Source organism: Periophthalmus magnuspinnatus, chromosome 17 (genome assembly GCF_009829125.3).
Source record: "Periophthalmus magnuspinnatus isolate fPerMag1 chromosome 17, fPerMag1.2.pri, whole genome shotgun sequence".
Lineage (NCBI taxonomy): Eukaryota > Metazoa > Chordata > Actinopteri > Gobiiformes > Gobiidae > Periophthalmus > Periophthalmus magnuspinnatus.
In genome coordinates this window covers 14,333,628-14,357,827 of record NC_047142.1, presented here as the reverse complement: position 1 = coordinate 14,357,827, position 24,200 = coordinate 14,333,628, and the positions used below count along the sequence as shown (strand labels likewise).

At 42.1% G+C, this 24,200-nt stretch overlaps 1 protein-coding gene across 1 annotated transcript in view; it reads left to right on the top strand.

Annotated features, from left to right (window-relative positions):
- The window catches only part of LOC117384738 (CD209 antigen-like protein C), a 40,471-nt gene extending 22,003 nt beyond the window's left edge, over positions 1 to 18,468 (top strand). Inside the window, exons 6-9 of the mRNA XM_033981890.2 lie at positions 15,581 to 15,649; positions 17,874 to 18,016; positions 18,083 to 18,186; positions 18,278 to 18,468. Of these exons, the coding sequence (XP_033837781.2) occupies positions 15,581 to 15,649; positions 17,874 to 18,016; positions 18,083 to 18,186; positions 18,278 to 18,416 (455 nt within the window). The 3' untranslated portion in view covers positions 18,417 to 18,468. The remainder of the gene's footprint in view (positions 1 to 15,580; positions 15,650 to 17,873; positions 18,017 to 18,082; positions 18,187 to 18,277) is intronic.
- Positions 18,469 to 24,200: the final 5,732 nt, after the last annotated feature.

Genomic DNA, 24,200 nt, shown 5'->3' with positions numbered 1-24,200 from the left:
GACCTCATTCTTTGAGCACAGACTGTTGCTGAACCTAGACCTGACCAACTGCAGCAACCACAACCTATTTGCTTTGTAAAATCCAGGTGGCGACCTTTTTGGCCAGGCAGTGTATATGTTAATAGTTGGTCATGTGACACAGTTTTGGACAAAAAAGGTCATTTGTAATGTGTGCTTTGTGCTTATAGGGAAATGGATTCTTCTGGTCTGCATCAGTTTTGGTCTTCTGTCCATCATACAAGCTTCTCTCAATGTCTGTTTTCACCTCTGTGAGTTACATAATCAAATAAAACAACATTACTAATCACAGCCATGAAAGAATAAATCATTTTTGGATTTGTAGCCTTTCCTCCAGACATTGACAAGCGCACATATGACAATGCAACTGCTGAGAGGGATGCAGGAGGGAATTTTAGTTCACAATAACTAAATAATCTTCAGCAATTTTTTATAAATCGGTGTTCTATATACAGAGAGGGCAGAAATAGTATTATTTCACTATATTTCTGGTGAAACCAGATCTATTGTGTGTTCTCCTTTTTCTGAGTCATGGGGCACCCTGACCAATCTAGGCTACAATTTTTTTTTACATTTCCACTTTAAATATAGTTGCATACTGTTAGATTTTGCTCCTGTATACATTATGTGTTTGTAATTGTTTGTGTAATTTTGTTAAATCCATATTGTGTTACTAAAGGGTATGTTTGTAGCCTATTTTAAAAAATTGCTTTATGATGCCTCTGTCATGCCACTCTGCACTGCTGCACTACACACACTGTCTGACAGTGTGGATCAGACAATTTACTCTGACACGATCCTTCACTTCTTTTCAGTTTCTGGCAGACTAGGCACAGCAAATGCTTTGCTTCCCCCTAGTGGTTAGGTGATTAACACACAAAGAAAATGCTAATAGTGAGCTCTCTACCCTATACTTGATGATATATCCCTGAAGAAAGAAATGTAACACCACTATTGCCCTCTCCTTCGCGGAAGAGTCAACTAAATACTTTTTTGTGTAAAACAGTCACAAAAAACAGTCAACATAACAGTCACCTACTGTTATGTAGCTTTATCATATTTTACTCACATTGGCTCTGCATAAATACATTGTGTCTTGACACATTTAGATAAGGTTGAATGTATACATCAACAAATTGTGGTAATTTAGCAAAAATCTATTGTGTTGTCACTCCAAGTTAAAGTGACTTGGTTTAGAGTGTACTGTACATCTGCGGGTGAACTATAAAAAATCTAGCCTACAGAGACTGGAGAGAGTATTCTACAATGATAGTCCAAGACTTCTGTTTTGATCAGTCTGTTTAAGAAGTGTTGGGCTGGTGTTGCTGCAGTGTGACACTCACACTGGTGCACTGCTGTCCTGTTGTGTCACTGCCTTTGAAGGTTGCATGTGCGAGAGCAAGTATACATGCGATAACTATTCATTTATTAAGAGAAAAGGCTTGTGGTTGACTCCCAACAAAATTAATGTAGAGCGCTTCTGCATCTCCACCGACACCACCGGACTGCACAATGTGCAGCCAGAGCTGCAACATGTACAGTCTGAGCGAGGGGTAATGCTCGATAGCTTCCTGCACTGAATTGTGCTGGCTGTGCGAAACAATATTATGTATTGCAAGGCATTATTACACATGACATCAGCTGCCATCTATAATCATTTAACCAACTTATAACTTTTTATAATGTCCTCTGGTTAAATAAACAAGGTAACAAGGTTGTATAGCACAATTCGTACACAAAGTAATTTAAAGAATAAGAAAGACATTCAAATCACAATTCAAAATCAAAACATAAATAATCATTATAAAATTTACATTAAAAGAGAAGAATCTTCCTGTTTTATGCACAGCTGAAAGTGCTGAAAGGCTGATTCCTCATGTTTAGTCCTGACTTTGGGCACCAGCAAGAGGCCTCAGAGTACCATAAAGAGTTTTGTAAACAAGCACAGCTGTTTTAAAGTCTATTCTCTAAGCCACAGGAAGCCAGTGCAGAGACTTTAGCTTAGAAACTGAGCTCGTACTTACTGGTTCTAGTCAAGACCCGGGTAACAGCATTCTGAATGTACTACAGCTGTCTTACTGCTCGTTTGGAGAGGCCAGCTAGCTGATCCAAGTCTGGTTTGACAGTGTAGGTTTGATGTTTGTAATGATTTTCAGATGGTAAAAAGCTGTTATTGATGTTATTGATTTGATGTGGCTGATAAATTCAAGTCTAAATTCAAGTGTATTATTATCCCTACATTTTTAGCTTGATTTTAAGGTTGAAGAGAGAGAGAGACACTGGAGGTGACAGCTGATACTTTCTCTTTTTTTTTTGTGGACCAAAGACTATATATTCACCTGCTGCCAGTGTGACATAGATCGGAGCGTCATTTGCATAGTGGTAGGACACATTATTGCTGCATATTAACTGGCCTTACGGCAGCTTATGGAGATTCAACACAAGGGGTCCCAGGATTGACCCCTGGGGCACCCCACAAGTCAGGATCATGTGATCTGAGACAAACATTTTCCAACTTCAACAAAGTATTAACTGTCTTCTAGAGAGGACTTAATCTAGTTAGGCGCAGTATCAGAAATGTTCACCCTGTCCTCTGGTCTCTATAAGAGGTTCCCATAATCGACAGAGTCAAAAGCAGCACTGTTATCTTGACAAGAGCAGTTTCAGTTCCGTGAGACTGTCTCAGTTCTGCTGGGACAAAATTCTCTCTTTATCTCCCCTGTGTCATGTGGCATCACAGCAGTGTCCAGGGGGACCAGGTGAACTTTGGAGACACAACAGCCTCACTCTACTCCATGAAGGGTCAACATGGATACTGAAAAAAACAACTCCTGCAATCACACAATCCAATAGTCTTTAACTTCCATATTTTGAACTGCACAACCTCCTCTTCTTAGTTGGTCAAAATCCCAAAATGTTAATAATTTTAAAAGTTAAAAATTTAAGATAAATGTTTAAAAAAAATTACAAACTGTCCAGTGTGCTAGAGCAGCCAACCATGACAATGGCAATCACAAAAGTCCATTAAAGATAAAAGATTTTAGTTATGTTAAGTGACTTTATATGGAAGCACAATGGCTGCTGGGACAAAATTCTGTCTTTATCTTTTGGTCCACACATTAACTTTTTTTTTTTTTTTTTCAGCCCTTGAAAGCTTAAATCACCAAATTACTGAAGAAAGAGCAAAATTGGAGAAAGGATTCCAGGAGATAGGTAAATATGCTTTTACCATGTGAGGATGCCATTGTCCTGTCATAGTAAATATTTCTTAAAAATCCTCTTGCTGGAAGACAAAATTGTTATTGTGATTCTCTTCGGGATTCAAAATAGGGAACACAGAATCTTCAGGTTACATTATAACTCTGGTTCTCTGAAACATGAGGGAGGGTGTGCGGAGACTGTCAGCAACAAAGTAAAGCAACAGCAGTGAGCTGCATTTGTAATTCCCCATTGATTAAAGGCCTCACATACCATGACTAGTAAGAGAAGCAGAGTTTAAAATTATTGTAGATGTGAACAACAAAGAATTTATTTTTTTCAGATAACTACACGTCTAAAGGCTGGCTGTATTTTCAAGGCAGTGTTTACCTGGGCTCCACCACAGAGCAGACCTGGCAGGAGAGCAGGCAGTACTGTCTGGAGAGAGGAGCAGATCTCACCATCATCAGCAGTGTCCAGGAGCAGGTCTGGAGCTAAGTTGCCAGAGCAGCTACTGGTAGTTCTTTCTACATTCTGTTTGAATCCTGAGGGGTGTGGAATCAGACCATGGAGCCTGAAAGCCTCCATCCAACTACAACCGCTAATTTTTAGCATGTGTCTGTCAAAAGTGGAAGAAAATTCTATCATTCAGATCAAACTATATAACTTCTTTTTTTTAAGAGTTTGGTGCTTTGACTCCACACTGTTTTTCAGTCGTCTGTGTTTCTCTGTCTGTCATGCGCATCTCAAATCAGGATATGGTTCCAGACCATGTTCATCTTTGTAAAACTTTGTAAAAGTGAGGGTGAAGTGAAGTGAGCTAGGGACAAAAATAAAGCAACAACATATATATATATTTTAACTACTGCTTTTGTTTCACAGGAATATGAAACTTTACACTTTCCACAGAGAAGATGGATTGGACTGAGTGACGTGGAGCAGGAGGGGGTTTGGAAATGGGTGGATGGCTCACTGCTCAATATAAGGTTAATGCAAACTTGATCCAACCCTAAAAATAACAAGACATTGCTTTCAATACAAAACATGTGATTGTGTCAATATGTGTTTTGAATTTTAGCTTCTGGAGTGATGGTGAGCCAAACAATGAGAGAAAGGAAGATTGTGGTGAAATCCATTTTAAAGTCGGGTTACAAAACTGGAATGATCTCAGCTGTGCTACAGAACGTCCTTTCATCTGTGAAAAAAATATTTTACATAATTAAAATAATGCTGCACATGTATTTTTATCTATTCTGATATGCTTGTTATGAGGCTGTAGCTGGTAATAAACTACTTTTCTGCATTCAATAAAACTGGGGAGTTTTTTGGCACACATACCTATAATTAATAATAATTTAAATGAATAACTGCACAGCAAGATGGATTCTAACAATATGTGTGAATTTCCAAACTCACTGCCCATTTACTTGGTGGACATATTAGAATCATGATAGTCAAGACAAGTTCATCTGTTGCTGAGAAATTCAGAACCTTTAGTTGAATGGACCTCTGCCCATGAAGCACATACCTATGAACAATTTATATCCTCAACATTCAATCGGGTTTTATTCCTTCTGCTTTGCTTTAACTTAAACTAAAACTCTAATCTGAAACTTGCTGTGCTCAATGTCAGATCTTTATGTAACAAGTCCTTTTTAATTAATGATTTTATTTCTTCTTTTAGTCTTGACTTTATGTTTTTAACCGAAACATGGCTCGACAAAAATACAGGTAATTCTAGTGGAATTAACTCCGCCCAATTTCAAATTTGAATCTGAAACACGACTAAACAAAAAGGGTGGGGGTGTGTGTGCATTTTTTAGAGATAATTTAGTCACTCACAGATTGTCATTTGGGGTGTTTTCATCTTTTGAGTATGTTTTCTTTAAAATGGAGCTAAAACAATCCCCCTCCATACTCTACAAACATATACAAACCTCCCCAGCACTGTCTGAGTTTTATTGATGATTTTACTGAGATGCTTTCAGTTGTATGCACAGACTTTGATGGTTTAGTCATTACAGGTGATTTTAATGTACATGTGGATAATGTGTTTGACAGAAGAGCTCAGTTCTGTCCTTGAAACCTTTGGTCTGACTCAGCATGTCAGCGAGCCCACCCACAACAGAGGACACACTCTGGACCTGCTCATTACAAAAGGAGTAAATATTTCAAATGTCAATGTGGTGGATGTTGCTCTGTCTGATCATTTCTGTGTCTTCTTTGACCTGTCTGTTATTCCCAAACCAGCGGCTGGTCCTGCAGTTGTTCGAAGGAGACACATAAATGATAAAACAGGTGCACTATTCATGGAAATGATACACTTTGAAAATGCCTCATGTTCTAATGTTGATGATTTGTTGAACTCTGTAACTTCGAGTGTTTTGAATATTCTGGACACCATTGCCCCGATGAAGGTTAAAATGGTTAAAGACAAGCAGAAAGTGCCATGGAGGAATAATGACTCCGTCAGGGCACAGAAAAGGGAGTGCCGGAGGGCCGAGCGGGAATGGCGCAAGTCAAAGCTCCAGGCTCATTATGAGATTTACAGAGAAAAGATGCGTATGTACAACCACAGTTTATGTAGAACAAGGCAAAGGTATTTTTCTGACATTATTGGAAGTTGCAGTAACAACTCTCGTGTCCTGTTTGCAACAGTAAACAGATTAACAAACCCCCCAGCTCCACTGCCGTTAGAACTAATTTCCACATCTAAGTGCAACAAGTTTGCATTGTTCTTTAATGACACGGTTCAGGGCATTAAAAATGCCATAAATTCCACAACGCAAATAACAACCCAGCATTCAGCTAGACTCTTAGAGCTGACTCACTTTACACCTGTAACTGACAAAACTATCCAAGAGATTGTCACCAGTCTGAGTTCATCTACATGCTGCCTCGATGTGTTACCCACTAAATTTTTAAAGTCTGTGCTCAACAGTTTGCTGTCACCACTCACTCAAATAGTTAATATGTCACTTCAATCTGGAACATTCCCAAGAGCTTTGAAAACTGCGGCCTCTCTTAAAAAAGAGCAGTCTTGATGCCACAATATTGAACATTTATCGACCATTCTCAAATCTGCCATTTTTAGGCAAAGTCCTCGAAAAGGTGGTTTACCAACAGCTTATTAACTTCCTTGAAATGAACAACTCCTTTGATGTTTTCCAATCAGGTTTTAGACCCCACCACAACACTGAGACTGCTCTTATCAAGGTGACAAATGACATCCGCCTGAGCACTGATGTAGGCAAAGTCTCAGTCTTGATCCTGTTAGATTTGAGTGCTGCCTTTGACACTGTGGATCATGGGATTCTCTTACAGAGACTAGAGGACTGGTGCATCTCTGGTATGGCAATAAACTGGTTCAAGTCCTATTTAGAAAACAGGGAGTACTTTGTTGAAATTGGAAAATGTATATGTTGATGGAGATTTGTATATATTGATGGAGATTTGTGGGGTGCTATACAAATTAACTTGCCTTGCCTTGCCTTGCAGGACGTCTTTTGGACCATCAGCCTTTTCCTATAGAAGGTGTGAGCTGTGGGTCTTACTACCCACTGAAATGAAGATGATTTGATTTCATGATGTTTAGTAAAAGAACAATCCAAAATCTTCACATGCAGGTTTAATTCTAAGTGAAAATAAACCACAACTGTACCCATGTGTAAACAGTATGGTATGCTTTGGTTTAGTATGAGAGTGAATGAGTGAGTGTTGAATATGTAATTACACTAAGAGCTCAATAATGTTTTCACATATTTTGTATTTTGTATTATATTTTGTATTCCGTCCCTGGTTGGGTCAAAAAGCCCAACCAGGGACGGAAGTTGAAAATTAGAACTCACTGTATATATGTTGTAATGACTGACAGAGGAACCAAAGAGACAGGACTCGGGGAAAAGTTTAAAAAAGTTTATTCACTGTTTTTAAATGTGCAAATGAAGGGAGTTGAGAGCAGGGTTGTTTGCTGTGGTCCAGGAGCAGAGCATGAGCAGTGGGGTCAGAGACGAGGTGAGCAGTACTGGTCGAGATGAGTTGGGTCGGAAGATGTAAAGTTTGTACCGGTTGTGGAGAGCTGGGTCGGAGACAGAGGAGCTGAGCAGGTCCAGGGAGCGGGATCACTGTGGATACGCGAACGATCTGGCGCTGATTCTGGCTCCTTTGTCCTCCCCAGGTGCAGCTTGATTACTGATTGATTACTGAAAAATATAAAACCTGTGAACTAGACAAAAATGTGTAGGAGTGAGGACGTTTTACAGCTCATCCAAGGCGTTTCTTCAGTTCTGGTCAGATTACTGGTGGACACTGGCTTATGTCTATCTGAAAGGAGAAGCTAACTACACTGAAACTGAAAACACCTATTGTTAAATCCACTCTCAAACCATTTCTTTTCTTTGGCTAAGATTTGCACCTCACTATTTTCAATGGAGTGGCTTTGAGATGGAGATGTATGGTGGACTGGGGTCCAGAGGAGCTCTTGCAGTGGTGTTGGTACATTCTCTTCTCTTCTCTTATGGAGTGGCTACACTGAATGGAGTAGACCACATTGCTTTGTTTCTTGAGGTTTTGTCCTTTGGATGAACAAGTTTCTGTCTGAAAGTATTTGGAGGTTTGAAATAGCCAGGAATTTCATACTGTCTGAAAATTCTCTGAAGCTTTTCAGACACACCATCTGTGAAAGGAATGGTTACACCTTTCCTTTTAGGCTCAGATTCCCTGTTGTCCTGTTGTATTTTACCTCTCTTAGATCTATTGAAGGTCCACTATGGATATCCACAAGCAGAGAGTGTTTTCTTTCCACTTTAAGACAGAAACTGAAGCAATTTTGGTTCAAAGACAATCCTTCCTTGAACAGGAATGGGGGCCTGAGATACCATCTATCCCCATCTATAACTCCATCCTCAGATCCAAATCAAAACAAAGAAAACTTGATAGCCAGGATGCTAATAGGTGTGAAATCACTCATTAGGAGCTTGAATGACTATGCTAAGTAGGACTCGGTTCTCTTTTCTTTTACTATGGATCATACCAGGATGACTGAGGAATTACACAGATATCATTCGCTATATAGTCTACATACCAATCAATTTGACCAATGTTTTAAAACCATTGAGGTTTGCAAAGTAATTGCAAATATTCAATGCACGTACAATAACAATGGATTGATTTTGTGTAGCAGGAACTAGTAGAAATGCATGGTCATTGGCTAGTACTGGTTGTAGTAGGGCTTGTTGTAAATATTATTATCCACAGTGCGTAAAGCTAACGACACTTGTTTAGTTCATGCCCTGGTGTTAGATCTCTCCCTCGCTTGTTGGGTGTTTTGGGCAACCACTTGGGACATAGCAGACAAACCATATCAATTCTGGTAAGTTCTTGTAAGGTCTGTCTAGTTAAATTTGTTTTTTTCATTTTAAATTAGGTTCAATGCCTAAGTTCATGTGTTTGTTTGCTGCAGTGTTTGCATAAAGATTATTATTATTGTTTTTATTTCTTGTGGCAGTACCAGTTTCCTCAAGATGACAACATAGCTCAATCAATCATGACATAAACTCAACACCAAGACCTCCAACATGGTGTTGGAGGGGATCTGTGTGCTGAACTGAGTACATCATGAAGGGGCCTGTGGGCAGGAACAGAAGGTACTCACATTTTTTTTCCTGATCTGAGATGTAGACTGACGAATAACACAGGGTTACTCAAACATATGTGAATGAAACAAAACACAACTCTGGGTTTGTTTTTGAGGAGATAACATTCTAACACGGCTTAAAGGTCACAAGAGTCGATTTTGTGTAATATAGGGCTTTTAATCTCTATAAAGATAAAGTTATGGACAAGGTTGTCTTAAGGTTTCCACATCTGTGTGCTGCAGAGATCTTCCTGGTCTGAACCAGTGAACCAGCAACGATGGTTCAAACCCAACACCGCAGTCACTGCAGCAGCTGATATCCAGCAGAGTGAGAACATTTTCATTTAGTTGAATCACATACCATACACTATGCCAACAATGATACTTTACTCCATTCAAATGTACCTTCTTGAGTTTCATTTATGTTGAGGATCATGATGTTCTGTAATGTCCAAATGCTAATAAACGTATACATTTGGGTGAAAGCTTGTATTGTTTTACATTGCATGTGTTTTACAAAGATGACATTGAGGTAATTGAGTTAAAACATTAATTTTATGACAATTGCCCTGAATAGTATGTCCATAAATAACCTCATATTTGTAAGAATTTATTTTTCAGAATTTGCTGTGCAATAACAGAGTCAGACACAACTGTACACACGCGTGACAGATAAATCAGCATCTGCGCCCTGGGCTGTGGTTTTCCTTTCCTGTTGCTCTGGCTTTAACCACACATATGCTGCAGCTGGTGAACAGTTCACACATAAACACTGGCACATACACTTTGTGTCAGCACTCACAAGGCTCTTCAAATCACTAATGCACACAGAAAAAAACCATCAGGATCAGAAAATAGCAGAATAGATGCTATGCTTCAATGTTATTCAATATGTCCCTTTAGCTTTCGGCTAAGCTACTTTTACTATACAAGTTGTTTTTGTGTTATCCTAGTAGTGAATGTGCAATGTGCAAAGTGCAATGGAAAATTATTGCTGGTTTTAGAAATCAATTTAATTTGCCTAAGGAAATACTCCAGTGAAAGTTATTGTTGTTATATTGTTGCTCACTGAGTGCTGAATGCCACTGTCCATTTGAAGAAAATGAGGAACCACAAAAACCACAGGCAGAAAAACCCCAAACACGTTTGTTATTGTTTTGTACGCAATGCACAAAATATATGTGCTGCACACCTCCAGCTCACATTTGCATCAGCACTCGAGTCTGCACTGAGTATGATGGAGCGTAGGGTTCATACAAAAAGAAACAGAAGTAACTCTGGAAGTGTCACTGATTCGCAGACTGCCACTGAACCAGGTAAGACTTTATTTACGCTGCTCACAACTCTCTGATCTGCTACATTTTGTTTATAGGGAAATGGATTCTACTGGTCAGCATCAGTTTTGGTCTTCTGTGCATCATACAAGCTTCTCTCAATGTCTATTTTCGTCTCTGTGAGTTACATAATCAAATAAAATAATATTACTAATCACAGCCATAAAATAATAAATCAATTTTGGATTTGTAGACCATCCTCCAAACATCGACAAGAGCACATATGACAATGTAACTGCTGAGATGGACGCGCTTGGGAAACGTAATGGAATTATACATCATACCTCTCTTTAGCATTTTCTTTGAAACACTTTATTAGCAAAGAAGAATAAATGTAATGGGATACAAACAAACTGAATGATTTCATCACACTCATTATCACACTCAAATTTTTTTTTTTTTATCACTAATTGTTATAGTTCTTCAAACTAGTCGCCAAGATCTGTCGAAGCAAAAAGATGAGCTGCAGAAAAGCCATTCTTGTGAGTAAAATGCAGAACTTGAAATGTATGCTCCTTGAATGTTATATTACAAACTCTATGGTCTTTTTCAGCCCTGGAAACCTGTGAGCAAACCCTGACCCAGAAAAGAGAGAAGTTGAAGACTCTTTCCAGTAAGTAATATTTGCACAAGTATAACGGTTTCTATTTTAATCTTTTGACCTGTCAACGAGCACTGTCCAACCATCAATTCTGTAAGTAAACATAACTAATGCAGATGCAGATACTGTATGTTGCTGCCATTTTATCAGAGCAGTTCTGTACAATGCATCACATACAATGTGAATGAAGTCCCAGATCATAGAAAACATCTGCACAGAGTTACTTCCTTACCCGGAAAAGTCCAGGGTGCCTCCACACAGCATCACAAAGGCTCCTGCATGATCTAGGTTTATTTAGTCTCAAACTCTGCTAAAAGCATCTACACAAACATGTGCTAAAAAGTGCATTTGGATGTTATCACTAAAGTGTTGTACAAAATCCTATATAACCACACATTCACCAGGCAACACAATGAATTTATTCATATTTACACAAATGCAATGCTAGTACAGAGCCACTGGGTCCGAATGTGGATCTATGGTAGGCCTATTCGTAAAATGACTGTTTAAAGTGAGGGATACAATTCTGAGGACAATAATAATAATAATAATAATAATAATAATAATAATAATAATAATAATAATAATAATAATAATAATAATAATAATAATACATTTTATTTATAGGGCGCCTTTCTGGGCACTCAAGGTCACCTTACAATACAATATAATATACAATTTACAGACAGTTAAAATCAACATTTATGAACATACAGTTAAAAGCATTCAGATAAAAACAAACATTGAAAAGGACAGTGCAGTTGTGGATTATAAAGAATATGCCAGTCTGAACAAGTGGGTTTTTTGTTTGGATTTGAAGTCTGAGAGTGTGTCAGTATTGCGGAGGTCAGGGGGGAGAGGGTTCCAGAGCTGGGGAGCAGAGCGGCTGAAGGCCCTACTCCCCATGGTGACAAGCCGGGCTGAGGGAACAGAGAGATGGAGAGAGGAAGAGGAGCGGAGAGAGCGAGCGGATGTGGCAATATGGAGGAGGTCTGAGAGGTATGGAGGTGCAAGGTTATGGATGGCTTTGAATGTGTGGAGCAGGATTGGATTTTATATTGGATGCGGTGTGAGATGGGGAGCCAATGAAGTTGCTGTAGGATGGGTGTGATGTGGTTGATGGAAGGGGTGCGTGTGATAATACGAGCTGCTGAATTCTGAACCAGCTGAAGTTTATGGAGTGTTTTTTGTGGGAGACCAAACAGAAGAGAATTGCAGTAGTCCAGACGAGAAGTGACGAGGCTGTTACAAGTACAAGTACAATAGACCGTAAACATAGCAGATATTACCCTGATAATTTGAAATGTGTGAATTGCAGGGGCCTCCACACTGACTCTTTCTGAGTAAACTGACTGATACACATCATGTATTGCACTTTGTATTACAGCACTATATAGACAACAGTATGTAGAATGCTGCAATGCAATCAGATGTCTATATTATAAACTATTATAAACTATCCAAATCGGGAGCTGTGTACAACTTGTGTGTTAAGTTCAAACAGAGCCTCTCTGTGGCCGTGTCTCAATTCACGAAAATGGCCTTAGAATCACCATTGGAAGTGTGTGTCGAAGGGCAGATACGAAATTTCCAGCCCGACAAGGGCTGTCCCAGTTCAATGCACCCGACTGAATGCGCCCGACAAACCTGCCCTGCCCTTTCCACCGTTTCCATGGGGATCGGACGTAACCTAAGCGTGCATCCATGCACTCACTGCTATATCCCATCATGCACCGCGACTACGCAAAAAAGAGAAGAAAATGGAGTCCGCTGCGCAATACACGTTCAAATGTTCGTACTGGTTTACCTCATCTACAACAGAGTGACATGAAACTGTTAAATCTGAATAAAGATCTGTACAGGCCATGTGTTTGATGATTAAAAAGGAGGGAAGTTACATGAAATAAAGGAATGTGCAGTTATTGCTAGACAATTAGAAGACATTATTATCATGTAAGAATGTTCGTTTCTATTGTAAGCGTCAAAGACCAAGAGACTCAATCAGTCAGAAGAGTTTAATGAGTTACACACAGGTAATGTGAACAATAAAGCAACGGACTCTCAGGAAAGGATAGAAGAGAGTCCTGAGACGTGCACAAAATCTTCATGAGTTCCGGTACATTCCATAGGTCTGCACCCTTTGGTGGGCACGTGTTATTTACCTTAGTGTTAGTAAATCAAGATTCTAGTTTGATGTAGCGCTGCACTGCTAGAAAATACTTTACAATAATAATATGAAAAGAACTGGCACGGCATAGAAGGGAAACAGTGCCCTCTACTGTTATTAAAGTGGTGTAGCAACTGGCCAAAATACCGAATCGTTAAACTGCAATATCCCACTATGTACAACTAATCAGTGTTCTCTGGTTTATAGACTATGAATGTCAAAATGATATTGTTACCTCTGTCTCTGTTATTACATTTTCACAAGGTATATTTTGTTAAAGTTATGAAGTAGCTACAATTGAGAAAAAAATCACCTTGAACGTTATATTTGCCTATTGATATTCAATCTAAACAGAAAGAAACGGCTGCAACGACGACATCTTGACTTTTCTTCTATTAAATAATAAATAATTAAAATTAACGTACGTAATGTACGTATCGTATGCTCAAAGACAGCGGTGGAAGTGCGGTCCGTGATGTAGGCCTGTCCCACTTCAGCAAGATGGCGGCTACACTGAGGAGGGCACATTGTCGTCCGGAACCTTCAAACTACACTTTGAGGAGTACTTCGAAGGGACCCTTCAAAAGGTGCATTGGGTGAATTGAGACATGGCCTGTATCACTGCCTCGTGTGAAGGAGCTCTTCAATTCTTATTTTTATTTCTGGCAGAGTAGGCATGGCAAGAGTGATTAACACACACAAAAAATGCTAATAGTGAGCTTTCTATCTGATACTTGATGATTTATCCCTGCATTCCTCAAGAGATGTAACAAGATGTAAGATGTAGTTTGGGGAAGCTCCATATCCTAATATTATCTTTAAGGAAAAAGTGAATCCCAAATCAGAAAGCGCTCTGAACCTAGCTCTCTTCTATTCTGCATATGTTGAACACTAACACAACATGTCCCACAGTCTCAGGAACACAACCTTCACAGCAGACATCATTATGTTTCTCAATAAGGAACACCCCACTAACCCACAGTGACCCAGCCTAAGACTTGATGTCATCCTGACGTGAGAGGCAGGTTCTAGAAGTGGCATTAACTGCAAAGACAATACCACACAGCTTCCTCCTTTTGTTTTCAGCATCCCACATTTGCTGCCACTGTTGTCTTATAACAGACTGCAAAACTGAGCGACACTCCATCCTCCCTTATTGCACTTTTGGTTGTACTCTTGCCTTTTTTATACTAGCCTTAACAGGGCGGTCTGCTATTTCATTTCTTTCCACACCAACATGAGCTGCACCCACAAGAACCCCCACACTGAATCCCACCGTCTATACCCTGTAAATTATAGTCAAAATTTCATTTATAATATGAAAGTCCTTTCAAAGCCAATAGTGATGAGGGTGACTGTACAAATTACTGCATTTTTTTTTACTACTACTTCCTTCAGCCACCATAATATTCACAGAATTGCAATTAGCTCAGCAGAGAAATCAGAAAGGTCATCTGGAAAACTTTGACGAATATCAAGATGGGGAACATAGAAACTCGTAGAAACTGTTCTCCAAGGTCATGGTCCTACATAAACAAATCCATTTAACACTATTATTATGTAGTGTTGGCTTAGCACAGTTTTATAACATCAAAATGTCTCCTGCACAACAAGTGCACACAATTGAATTGTGTTGATTCACCACAACCATTTTTTTTAACCTACAGTTACAGTATGTAGCTTTATCATATTTGTCTTGCATTGGCTCTGCATGAATAACTTGTGTAGTCTTGTTAAGGTCATTTAGTTAAGGTTGAATGTATACAAAAACAAATTGTATTAATTTAGCAAAAATCTTTTATGTTGTGTTGTCACGGAAAGTTAGCTCCTATTCTGTTCTGATTGAACTTGGTTTAGAACATACTGCACCTGTGGGTGAACTATACAAAATCTACAGAGATTGGAAAGAGTAGTCTACAATGATGCTCCAAGATTTCTGTTTTGATCGATCCATCTATCTATCAACTATCCATCCATCCATCCCGACCCTTGAATGTTGGTCCTGTTGAGCTTCTCTTTCCCATCCTGAGTCTTTTTACCCAGCCTCCATCTCTCGAAGCAGCTTAATAGGTGTAGAATTGGGTATATGCTGCCTATCTGCCAATGAGGCAGACCAAGTAAGAAGTGCAGCGCATTGCGAAACAAGCTAGCTACTGTATGTTCCTCTAAGATGCTACAGACTTGCAAATGCAGCAAATGACTTTCCAGGGGAGATACCAACTGAAACAATCAAATGGATACAACTAAGATGGCAGTGCAACTGATGCTCGTGGGGGCTTCTACCGACAACATATTTTTAAAAATGCAACGCTTTAATTCTTTGCTAACGCCTCGCCCAGACTGCAGCCAGTCTAGCCCATGACTCCAGTGCTTGGTGTTGCTGCAGTGTGATATTCACACTCAGACCGGTGCTCTGCTGTCTTGTTAACTATTCATTTATTAAAAAGGGAAAAGACTTGCAGTCAGTTCCGACATCTGGCAAAAATAGACTCCCAACAGAATTAATTAGGTGCTCTGTGGCTTCTCCGCCAGCACCACCAGACTATGTGATGTGCGGTCTCAGCTCTTTTCATTACTTTTAATTATATTGGATTTAATGCCACCTTTAAGATTGTTATATTTTGCAGTCCTTGAAGCCAGGGAACTTGAAATCACTGAAGAAAGAGACAAGCTGAAGCTAAAACTGCAAGCCATAGGTGAGTAGAGCCTGCTCTAGTGAATGTAGGAGGCTACCACCAAAACAGAATAAAATGTGAATTTACAGTAAGCAAGAGTGTGTTCACACTTATCCTGGGTCAGTCCAATTTGGCCCAAGTGGGGACAAGTTGGTTCTGTTTTAGTCATGTTTTAGTCATGCACATTCATTACAGGGACCAGCCCTTAGCAAAGGTCCCCAAACGCCATACTTCCAGAGCACACCAAAAAAGGACATCACGAGGGACACGGTCGAATGTCTTCTCCAGATTCACAAAACACATGTGGACCGGTTGGGCAATTTCCCATGAACCCTCGAGGACTCGACGGAGAGTATAAAGCTGGTCCAGTGTTCTGTGACCGGGATGAAAACCGCACTGCTCCTCCTGAATCCGAGGTTTGACTATCGGTTGGAATCTCTTCTCCAGTACCCTGGAATAGACCTTACCAGGAAGGCTGAGGAGTGTGATTCTCCTGCAACTGGAACACACCCTCCAGTCCCCCTTCTTATACATAGTGACCACCACCCCGGTCTGCCAATCCAGTGGTACTGTCCCCGACTGCCACATGATATTGTAGAGACGTGTCAGCCAAGACAGCCCCACAACATCTAGAGACTTGAGGTACTTGGGCGGATCTCGTCCACTCCCAGCGCCTTGCCACCGAGGAGCCAACCAGGGTGATGAACAAGTCCGCCTCCAGATCCCCAGTCTCTGCTTCCTCATCGGAAGACGTGACGGTGAAGTATTTCTTCCACCGTCCGACAACATCCCCAGTTGAGATCAGCAGCTCTCCGCCCGCACTGTAAACAGTGTTGGTGAAGCGTCCGATAGTCCTCCTCCATGGCCTCCCTGAACTCCTCCCAACCCAGAGTTTTTGCCAATGTGACAGCACAGTCTGCGGCCCGCTTGGCCCGCCCGTACTCGTCAGCTGCCTCAGGAGTCACACAAGCCAACAAGGCTCGCTATGACTCCTTCTTCAGCCTGACGGCATCCCTTACTTCCAGTGTCCACCATTTTCAGGGGTTGCTGCCTTGACAAGCACTGCAGACCTTACAACCACAGCTATGCCAACCTGTCCCCAGCCTCGCTCAGACTAAAAGCGATTCAGGTTTCTGAATCGCTCTTAGTCTGACCTGTCCCCCTGGACCCGTTTGCTATGGATGACCCTACCAGGGGCATGAAGCCCCCGACAACATAGCTCCCAGGATCATTCGAGTGCTCAAACCCCTCCACCACGTTAAGGTGGCAGTTCGAGGGGAGAGAGTCATGTGTCATGCTGTTAGGAAACAAGCTATCCTGGAGATGCGAGTTGAAAACCCCCCTGACAGAGGACTCTGCCAGACATTCCCAACAGACACTCACAGTACGCTTGGGCCTGCCAGGTCTGTCCAGCTTTCTCCTCTGCCAGCAGATCCAACTCATCACCAGGTGGTGATTGGTTGACAGCTCTGCCCCTCTCTTCACCCGAGTGTCTAAGACACATGGCTGGAGATCAGATAACATGGCAACAAAGTCAATCATCAACCTCCGACCTGGTGCCACATGCACTGATGTACACCCTTCTGCTCGAGCATGGTGTTTGTGATGGACAAACTGTGACTAGCACACAAATCCAATAACACCACTCGGGTTCAGATCAGGGAGGCCATTCTTCCCGATCACACTCTTTCAAGTGTCACTGTCATTGCCCAGGTGAGCATTGAAGTCCCCCAGTAGAACTCCAACATGAGGCGGCTGAGCTGTGGGGCAATAAGCAAGCCCACACCAGCTCGCCACCTCTACCTGCAGGCAACGCCAGTTAGTCTGACCTGTCCCCCTGGACCTGTTTGCCATGGGTGACCCTACCAGGGGCATGAAGCCCCTGACAACATAGCTCCCATGATCATTCAGATGCTCAAACCTCTCCACCACGTTAAGGTGCCAGTTCGAGGAGGGAGAGTCATGTGTCATGCTGTCAGGAAACAGCTGACACAACTGTGCTGGCTTTCACAACTTTTCACTTGTAGTGTGGAGTCTCTGTGCGCTCTGACGATCATAACATTTAAAATCTCATAAAATTGCACTCATGTCTGTGGTCAGCACTTTTGCATTTTTGTTTCTCATTTAAGAATCCTTCAAGATTTAAAAATGCTTTTGTTGTGGGGGTCTACACTACAGTCTGCCACACTACAGCAGTTTAGTCTCACTTAAATGTCAGAATTTTTACTATCATCCCTATTTTCAGATAACTACACGTCTGAAGGTTGGCTTTATTTCCAAGGCAGTGTTTACCTGGGCTCCACCACAGAGCAGACCTGGCAGGAGAGCAGGCAGTACTGTCAGCAGAGAGGAGCAGACCTCACCATCATCAGCAGTGTCCAGGAGCAGGTTTGGAGCGAGGGACCCAATTAAAATAACTATATCTGTTATTTAACTACTGCTTTTGTATCACAGAAATTTGCACATTCGACATTTAAGGGGCGCCGATGGATTGGACTGAGTGACCTGGAGCAGGAGGGGCTCTGGAAATGGGTGGATGGCTCACTGGTCAGAACAAGGTTCACATAGAATTTCATAAATGAAACCCAAATGATAATAATAAAATCACTGGGCATCATGTCATTTTGTAAATATCTCTTTGAATTTCAGGTTTTGGATGCGTGGGGAGCCGAACAATCTCAACAATGAAGACTGTGGTGAACTGAACTTTAACAGTGACTTGAAAAATTGGAATGACCACCCCTGCACCAACAGAAAACTTTGCATCTGTGAAAAGAGACTGGCTTAGTGATTTTAGATGTATTTACATATGTCAAAATTATATATTTTACATTTTGAATCATTTCTTTTACAAAAAAGCTGTTCTTGCGATGCTAGCACTTTGTATCTTTTCACATTTAAGCACCAAATTATATAAATGACATTGGTTACATATTCATTATCATTTGTATGAACTACATTTTTAAATACAAAAGTTTATAAAAGAGATGCACAGTATTTATGTGACTGAGAACTTATTTTGAAAGTTTATTGCTAAAAAGCCTGGACGCGCTCCATTGATGCTCTTTTACGGCTGTTGGACACACACATCACATTGCTGCTATAGATTGTTTGATTTACTAATTTTTTTGTAAATTTTGTCATTTTACCCCATACAATATATGGTGCAGAGGAACTGACCAACACATCTTCTCTCACAGGGTTGTTCTGTGTGCCAAGGCCTCCAAAAAAATTAAAAATAAAATTAATTAATTAATTAAATAAAAAATGTATTAGAGCCATAAGGGGTGATCATGGCCCTCACCACCATATGCCCACCTTGCACCTATCATGGCCTTTTAATTGCAACTGACGGCCCAACAAGCCATTCTCCCTTCTTGAGAGCCACCCAGGACACTATCTGCTTTTCACCCTATTTCCCTAGTGAAGTGTGCCAATTGACTTATACTGGAGTGGCCCAGGACATTGAACCAGCAAACTTGTGCATAATACATGAAGTCGATGTAACTGATTTTATTGACTGGAGTGACCTAATCACTTTCCACCCGTGATTCATAGAATCATAGTTACATACGTAACTCTCATTATACTCCTGGGGTCCATCCCTGTACATACAGTGTTCCCTCGTTTATCGGTTATTTTTATGTTCCAAAAATAACCCGCGATAAATGAAATCCGCAAAGTAGAAAACGTTATTTTTTACAATTATTATATATGTTTTAAGGCTGTAAAACTCCTCACCACACACTTCATACACTTTTCTCTGACAGGCGTTAACATGTTCTCACATTTCTCTCTTGTTTAAACTCTCTCAAAGTTCAAACCTTTGTAGATTTAAAAAAAATAAACACAGTATTACAGAACGAAACCAAATATTGTAGTGTACTGTAAATAAAATGACAGCTTTTAGAAATAAAGTAACAAATTAAATTTTAATGATCAACCTAGAGGTTAGACACATAAGAAATGATTACACGTATTTCACAGTTCGTCTGACCGCGCCTCTTCGTCCTGGCACTGCTCCGCTGTAATGTCTCGTAAGGTTCTTTTTCCTACAGTCACTGATCGACAAAGCTAAAGCACACTCCATTCACACGATGGTTACAACCCTTTTTGAATCCTTGTTAAAACTTATTGCTGCTGTCGTCTTTATGTTTTGCTCCTTTATGTTTACATGCAAAGTCTCTCGTAAATGCGCATCTTGGTCACGCTGCGTTTCTGCGGCGCAAATGTGACGTTGACGCTGCGCGTCTTGAGGTGCGTTCACACCGGTGCGTCAAGAACGCTCCTCTATTTAGACGCCTGTAAATTTGAACGCAGACGCCTCCTCCCCGTGTCTTGGACGCGCTAGGGGCGTATCCAGATGGCGCGCGTCTGTTTCCTGGTCTTTTGTACAATGCATAAAAGGTTGAGAGTGTCTTATATTTATTGCATAAAAGTCATCAACGGAGGCGATCGGCTTGGCGGTGGCGTGTCTAGGTCCATTATATAATTCAGAGGCGTTCCGAGTTTGGCGAGTTTCATCACTTGCTCCAGGAGCTCCGTCTGGATGACCACTGCTTCCAGCGGTACTTTCATCTGTCCCAAGCCCAGCTCCCAGTGCTGTCCCGCATTGGTGCGTGGATAACGTCCCAGGACACTAACTACAGGCGCTCGATTCAAGCTGCGGAGCGCCTGTCCATCTGTCTGCTGTTAGCAGATCTATATATGAATAATTCTGAATGCAATAATAACAACAACTTATTTTGTATTCAGATATAAGCAATGTTCCTTATTTCTAATATAAAAGTAGCTTAGAAATGTGTTAATTATTTTGAGTTATCTATTCTTCCTAATGCAAATAAGTCTACTGTCATTGTATTTGTGTGAAACCAGCGTTATAGAATATACAAATAAAAAAAAATAAATAATAATAATAATAAAAAAAGAAAAAAAAAAAAAAATAATAATAATAATAATAATAATAATAGCAACAACAACAAGTCTGTCCTCCGTGTTTGTGGCTCCCGGTGTTCCGAATAATGACGTCTCGACGTTACTGGAGCATGGTCTCTGATTGGTTGAAGCTGCGCGTCGAACGCCGCAAAAGTTCAAATATTTGAACTTTTGCGGCGTCTTGACGCCTGGACGCTGTGGATGCGCCGCGCCAACGCCAGATTCGCTCCGCTCTGGACGCTCAAGACGCGCCGCAAAAACGCAGCGTGGCCAAGACGCGCGTCCACCATTGACTTTACATGTGAACGCGATGCACCTGACGCACCGGTGTGAACGTACCTTGAACGTACCTTCAGGCATCAGACGCTCTGTTCACGCATCCAAAAGTTGAAAAAGCTTAACTTTTTGGCGTTTGATGCGTAGCGTCAACCAATCAGAGAGTACACTCATTATCCAGAACAAGTAGAAAGACATCAGCCACAAACTAGGGGCAACTTAATTATGCCAGGCGCATAAAAGCTAGTCATGGACCCAGACACACTGCAGAGCCGATCACCTCCGTTGATGGGTTTTATGTAATTAATACATAAAAGTCACTCTCTTACCCTGGTCTGCAGCGTTCACAAAGACACAGGGACCAAAACATCCAAAGGCACTCGCAGACCGCAAGGGATACGCGTCAAGATGACGTGCGTCCAGAGCGTCCATGACAGGCATCTGAGGCATTTGTCCTCAGATGCAAAGGCGTCCAACTAGCTGAACACATTCTGTACTGTACAGGAGACACGGCACGTCCTTTAGCCAATCAGGACGCAGAACATGCGCCTTCATACACTGTAAAAAACATGCAAAATTGCACTGAAAAAAATATGCGAAAGAGCAAGACCGCAATCAGCGAACCGCGATATAGCGAGGGGACACTATAAAGATAAATAAAATGAAGTAAAAACCAAAATTCAGTCAGAGCGCAATTCACTTACAATGGGTGTTTTGGAAGACCCTAGAAGCAAAACTGGGAAATGGGCTCATTTTCTGATCAGGGGCATGTATCCAAAGTTTTTGCAAAGTTTCTGTATTCTACCACTGTGTACAGCACTCTCGCCCCTGGAAGTGACGATCTTCGCTGTGTACTCAGAGCCGCTCTACTTTTAAAATTTAGATTTACACTGTGAAAGTAAATACTTGATTTTCCATTTCAAAACACAAATTAAATGCATAGCAGGTACATAGACTCCCACTACATGGCCAACAAACTCAATAGTAGCTTTCATGTTATGAAATTTGCGATCTTCCATCCATCCATCCATTTTCTTCCGCTTATCCGGGGCCGGGTCGCGGGGGCAGCAGTCTAAGCAGGGACTCCCAGACTTCCCTCACCCCAGACACGTCCTCCAGTGGGACCCCAAGGCGTTCCCAGGCCAGCCGAGAGACATAGTCCCTCCAGCGTGTCCTGGGTCTTCCCCGGGCCTCCTCCCGGTGGGACATGCCCAGAACACCTCCCTAGGGAGGTGTCCAGGAGGCATCCTGAGCAGATGCCCGAGCCACCTCAGCTGGTTCCTCTCAATGTGTAGGAGCAGCGGCTCTACTCTGAGCTCCTCCCGTGTGACCGAGCTCCTCACCCTATCCCTAAGGGTGCGCCCGGCCACTCTGCAGAGGAAACCCATTTCATCCGCGATCTTGTCCTTTCGGTCATTACCCAGAGCTCATGACCATAGGTGAGGGTAGGAACGTAGATTGACCGGTAAATCGAGAGCTTCGCCTTCCGGCTCAGCTCCTTCTTTACCACAACGGACCGATACAGCGACCGCATCACTGCAGACGCTGCACCGATCCGCCTGTCAATCTCCCGCTCCATCCTTCCCTCACTCGTGAACAAGACCCCGAGATACTTGAACTCCTCCACTTGGGGCAGAAATTCACCACCCACCCGGAGAGAGCAAACCACCTTTTTCCGGTCGAGAACCATGGCCTCGGATTTGGAGGAGCTGATTCTCATCCCAGCCACTTCACACTCGGCTGCAAACCGCCCCAGTGCCTGCTGCAGGTCCTGGCTCGAAGAAGCCATCAGGACAACATCATCTGCAAACAGCAGAGATGAAATCCTGTGGTTCCCAAACCAGGCCCCCTCCGGCCCCTGGCTGCGCCTAGAAATTCTGTCCATAAATATAATGAACAGAACCGGTGACAAAGGGCAGCCCTGGCGGAGTCCAACATGCACCGGGAACAGGTCTGACTTACTGCCGGCAATGCGAACACAGCTCCTGCTCTGGTCATACAGGGACCGGACAGCCCTTAGCAAAGAGCCCCGGACCCCATACTCCCAGAGCACCCCCCAAAGGACACCACGAGGGACACGGTCGAATGCCTTCTCCAGATCCACAAAACACATGTGGACTGGTTGGGCATACTCCCATGAGCCCTCGAGGACCCGGTGGAGAGTATAGAGCTGGTCCAGTGTTCCACGACCAGGACGAAAACCACACTGCTCCTCCTGAATCTGAGGTTCGACTATCGGTCGGATTCTCCTCTCCAGTACCCTGGAATAGACCTTACCGGGAAGGCTGAGGAGTGTGATTCCCCTGTAATTGGAACACACCCTCCGGTCCCCCTTCTTATACAGAGGGACCACCACCCCGGTCTGCCATTCCACAGGTACTGTCCCCGACCGCCACGCGATGTTGCAGAGACATGTCGTCTCTGCAAGAGTAGACTAGCTCTGGAGGGGCGGGTGCAGAGAGATCCGGGCGGCAGTCGAAGGCGGGGACCTCGACGACCGGATCTCCGGACATGGAGACTAGCATTGGGGATCTTAAACTCCAGAAAATAACTAAATTATACTTTGTAGTTGTGTTTAAAATATACGACGGAGAATAAGGGTCACTTAAATAAAATTAATTGTGCGGGTGCTATGAGAATAAAGTCGTAGCATTTAGACATTAAAGTCGTAATTTTACGAGAATAAAGTCGAAGCCAGAAAAAGTTGTAATATTACGAGAATAAAGTCGTAATTTTATGAGAATAAACTCAAGTCAAAGTGGAAAAACGTGGGAGACGAAGCTGAAGAAGCAAAGAGAACCTTCTCCTTCACCCGGGTTTCTATACCATCATTTCAAAGCAGGTAATGACCATTATCTTATTATAGGTATGTGAAATATTATTTTTCAAACATTTACAGGCGGCCTTTTGGCTAGTGGAACATAAGCACCGGGTAGGCTCCCAGTAAACCTACCCGGTGCTTATGTTCTCCCTATAGCATGCATCAGGCCGTGGGTAGTGCATAAGATTTCTGCTAGCTAACCTCTGTGCGCACCTGGCTAAGGGACCGACTGCGGGGCAGGTCCACTGTTTGCTTGTCACGGATAGAGGGAGTCTGTTCACATGTGTCCACACATGTGTGAACAATCGTTGTCCATATGTGGTCCTTAAACTTATGGGTTCTCGAGTTTAAATGTAATGGTACATGGAGCTGCTCCTAGCCAATTTTGTCTGGTTTGTACACTGTGTTAGACCCGGTTTGGTTAGACATTAATGGGTTTAAACCTGGTTTTGACAAGCCCATCACGAGGTAAGCATCACCTCCGGGATAGTCCCGTGCCAGGCTGTTCTCGCTGACCAGGTCCAAGAAGGATGTGGTGCA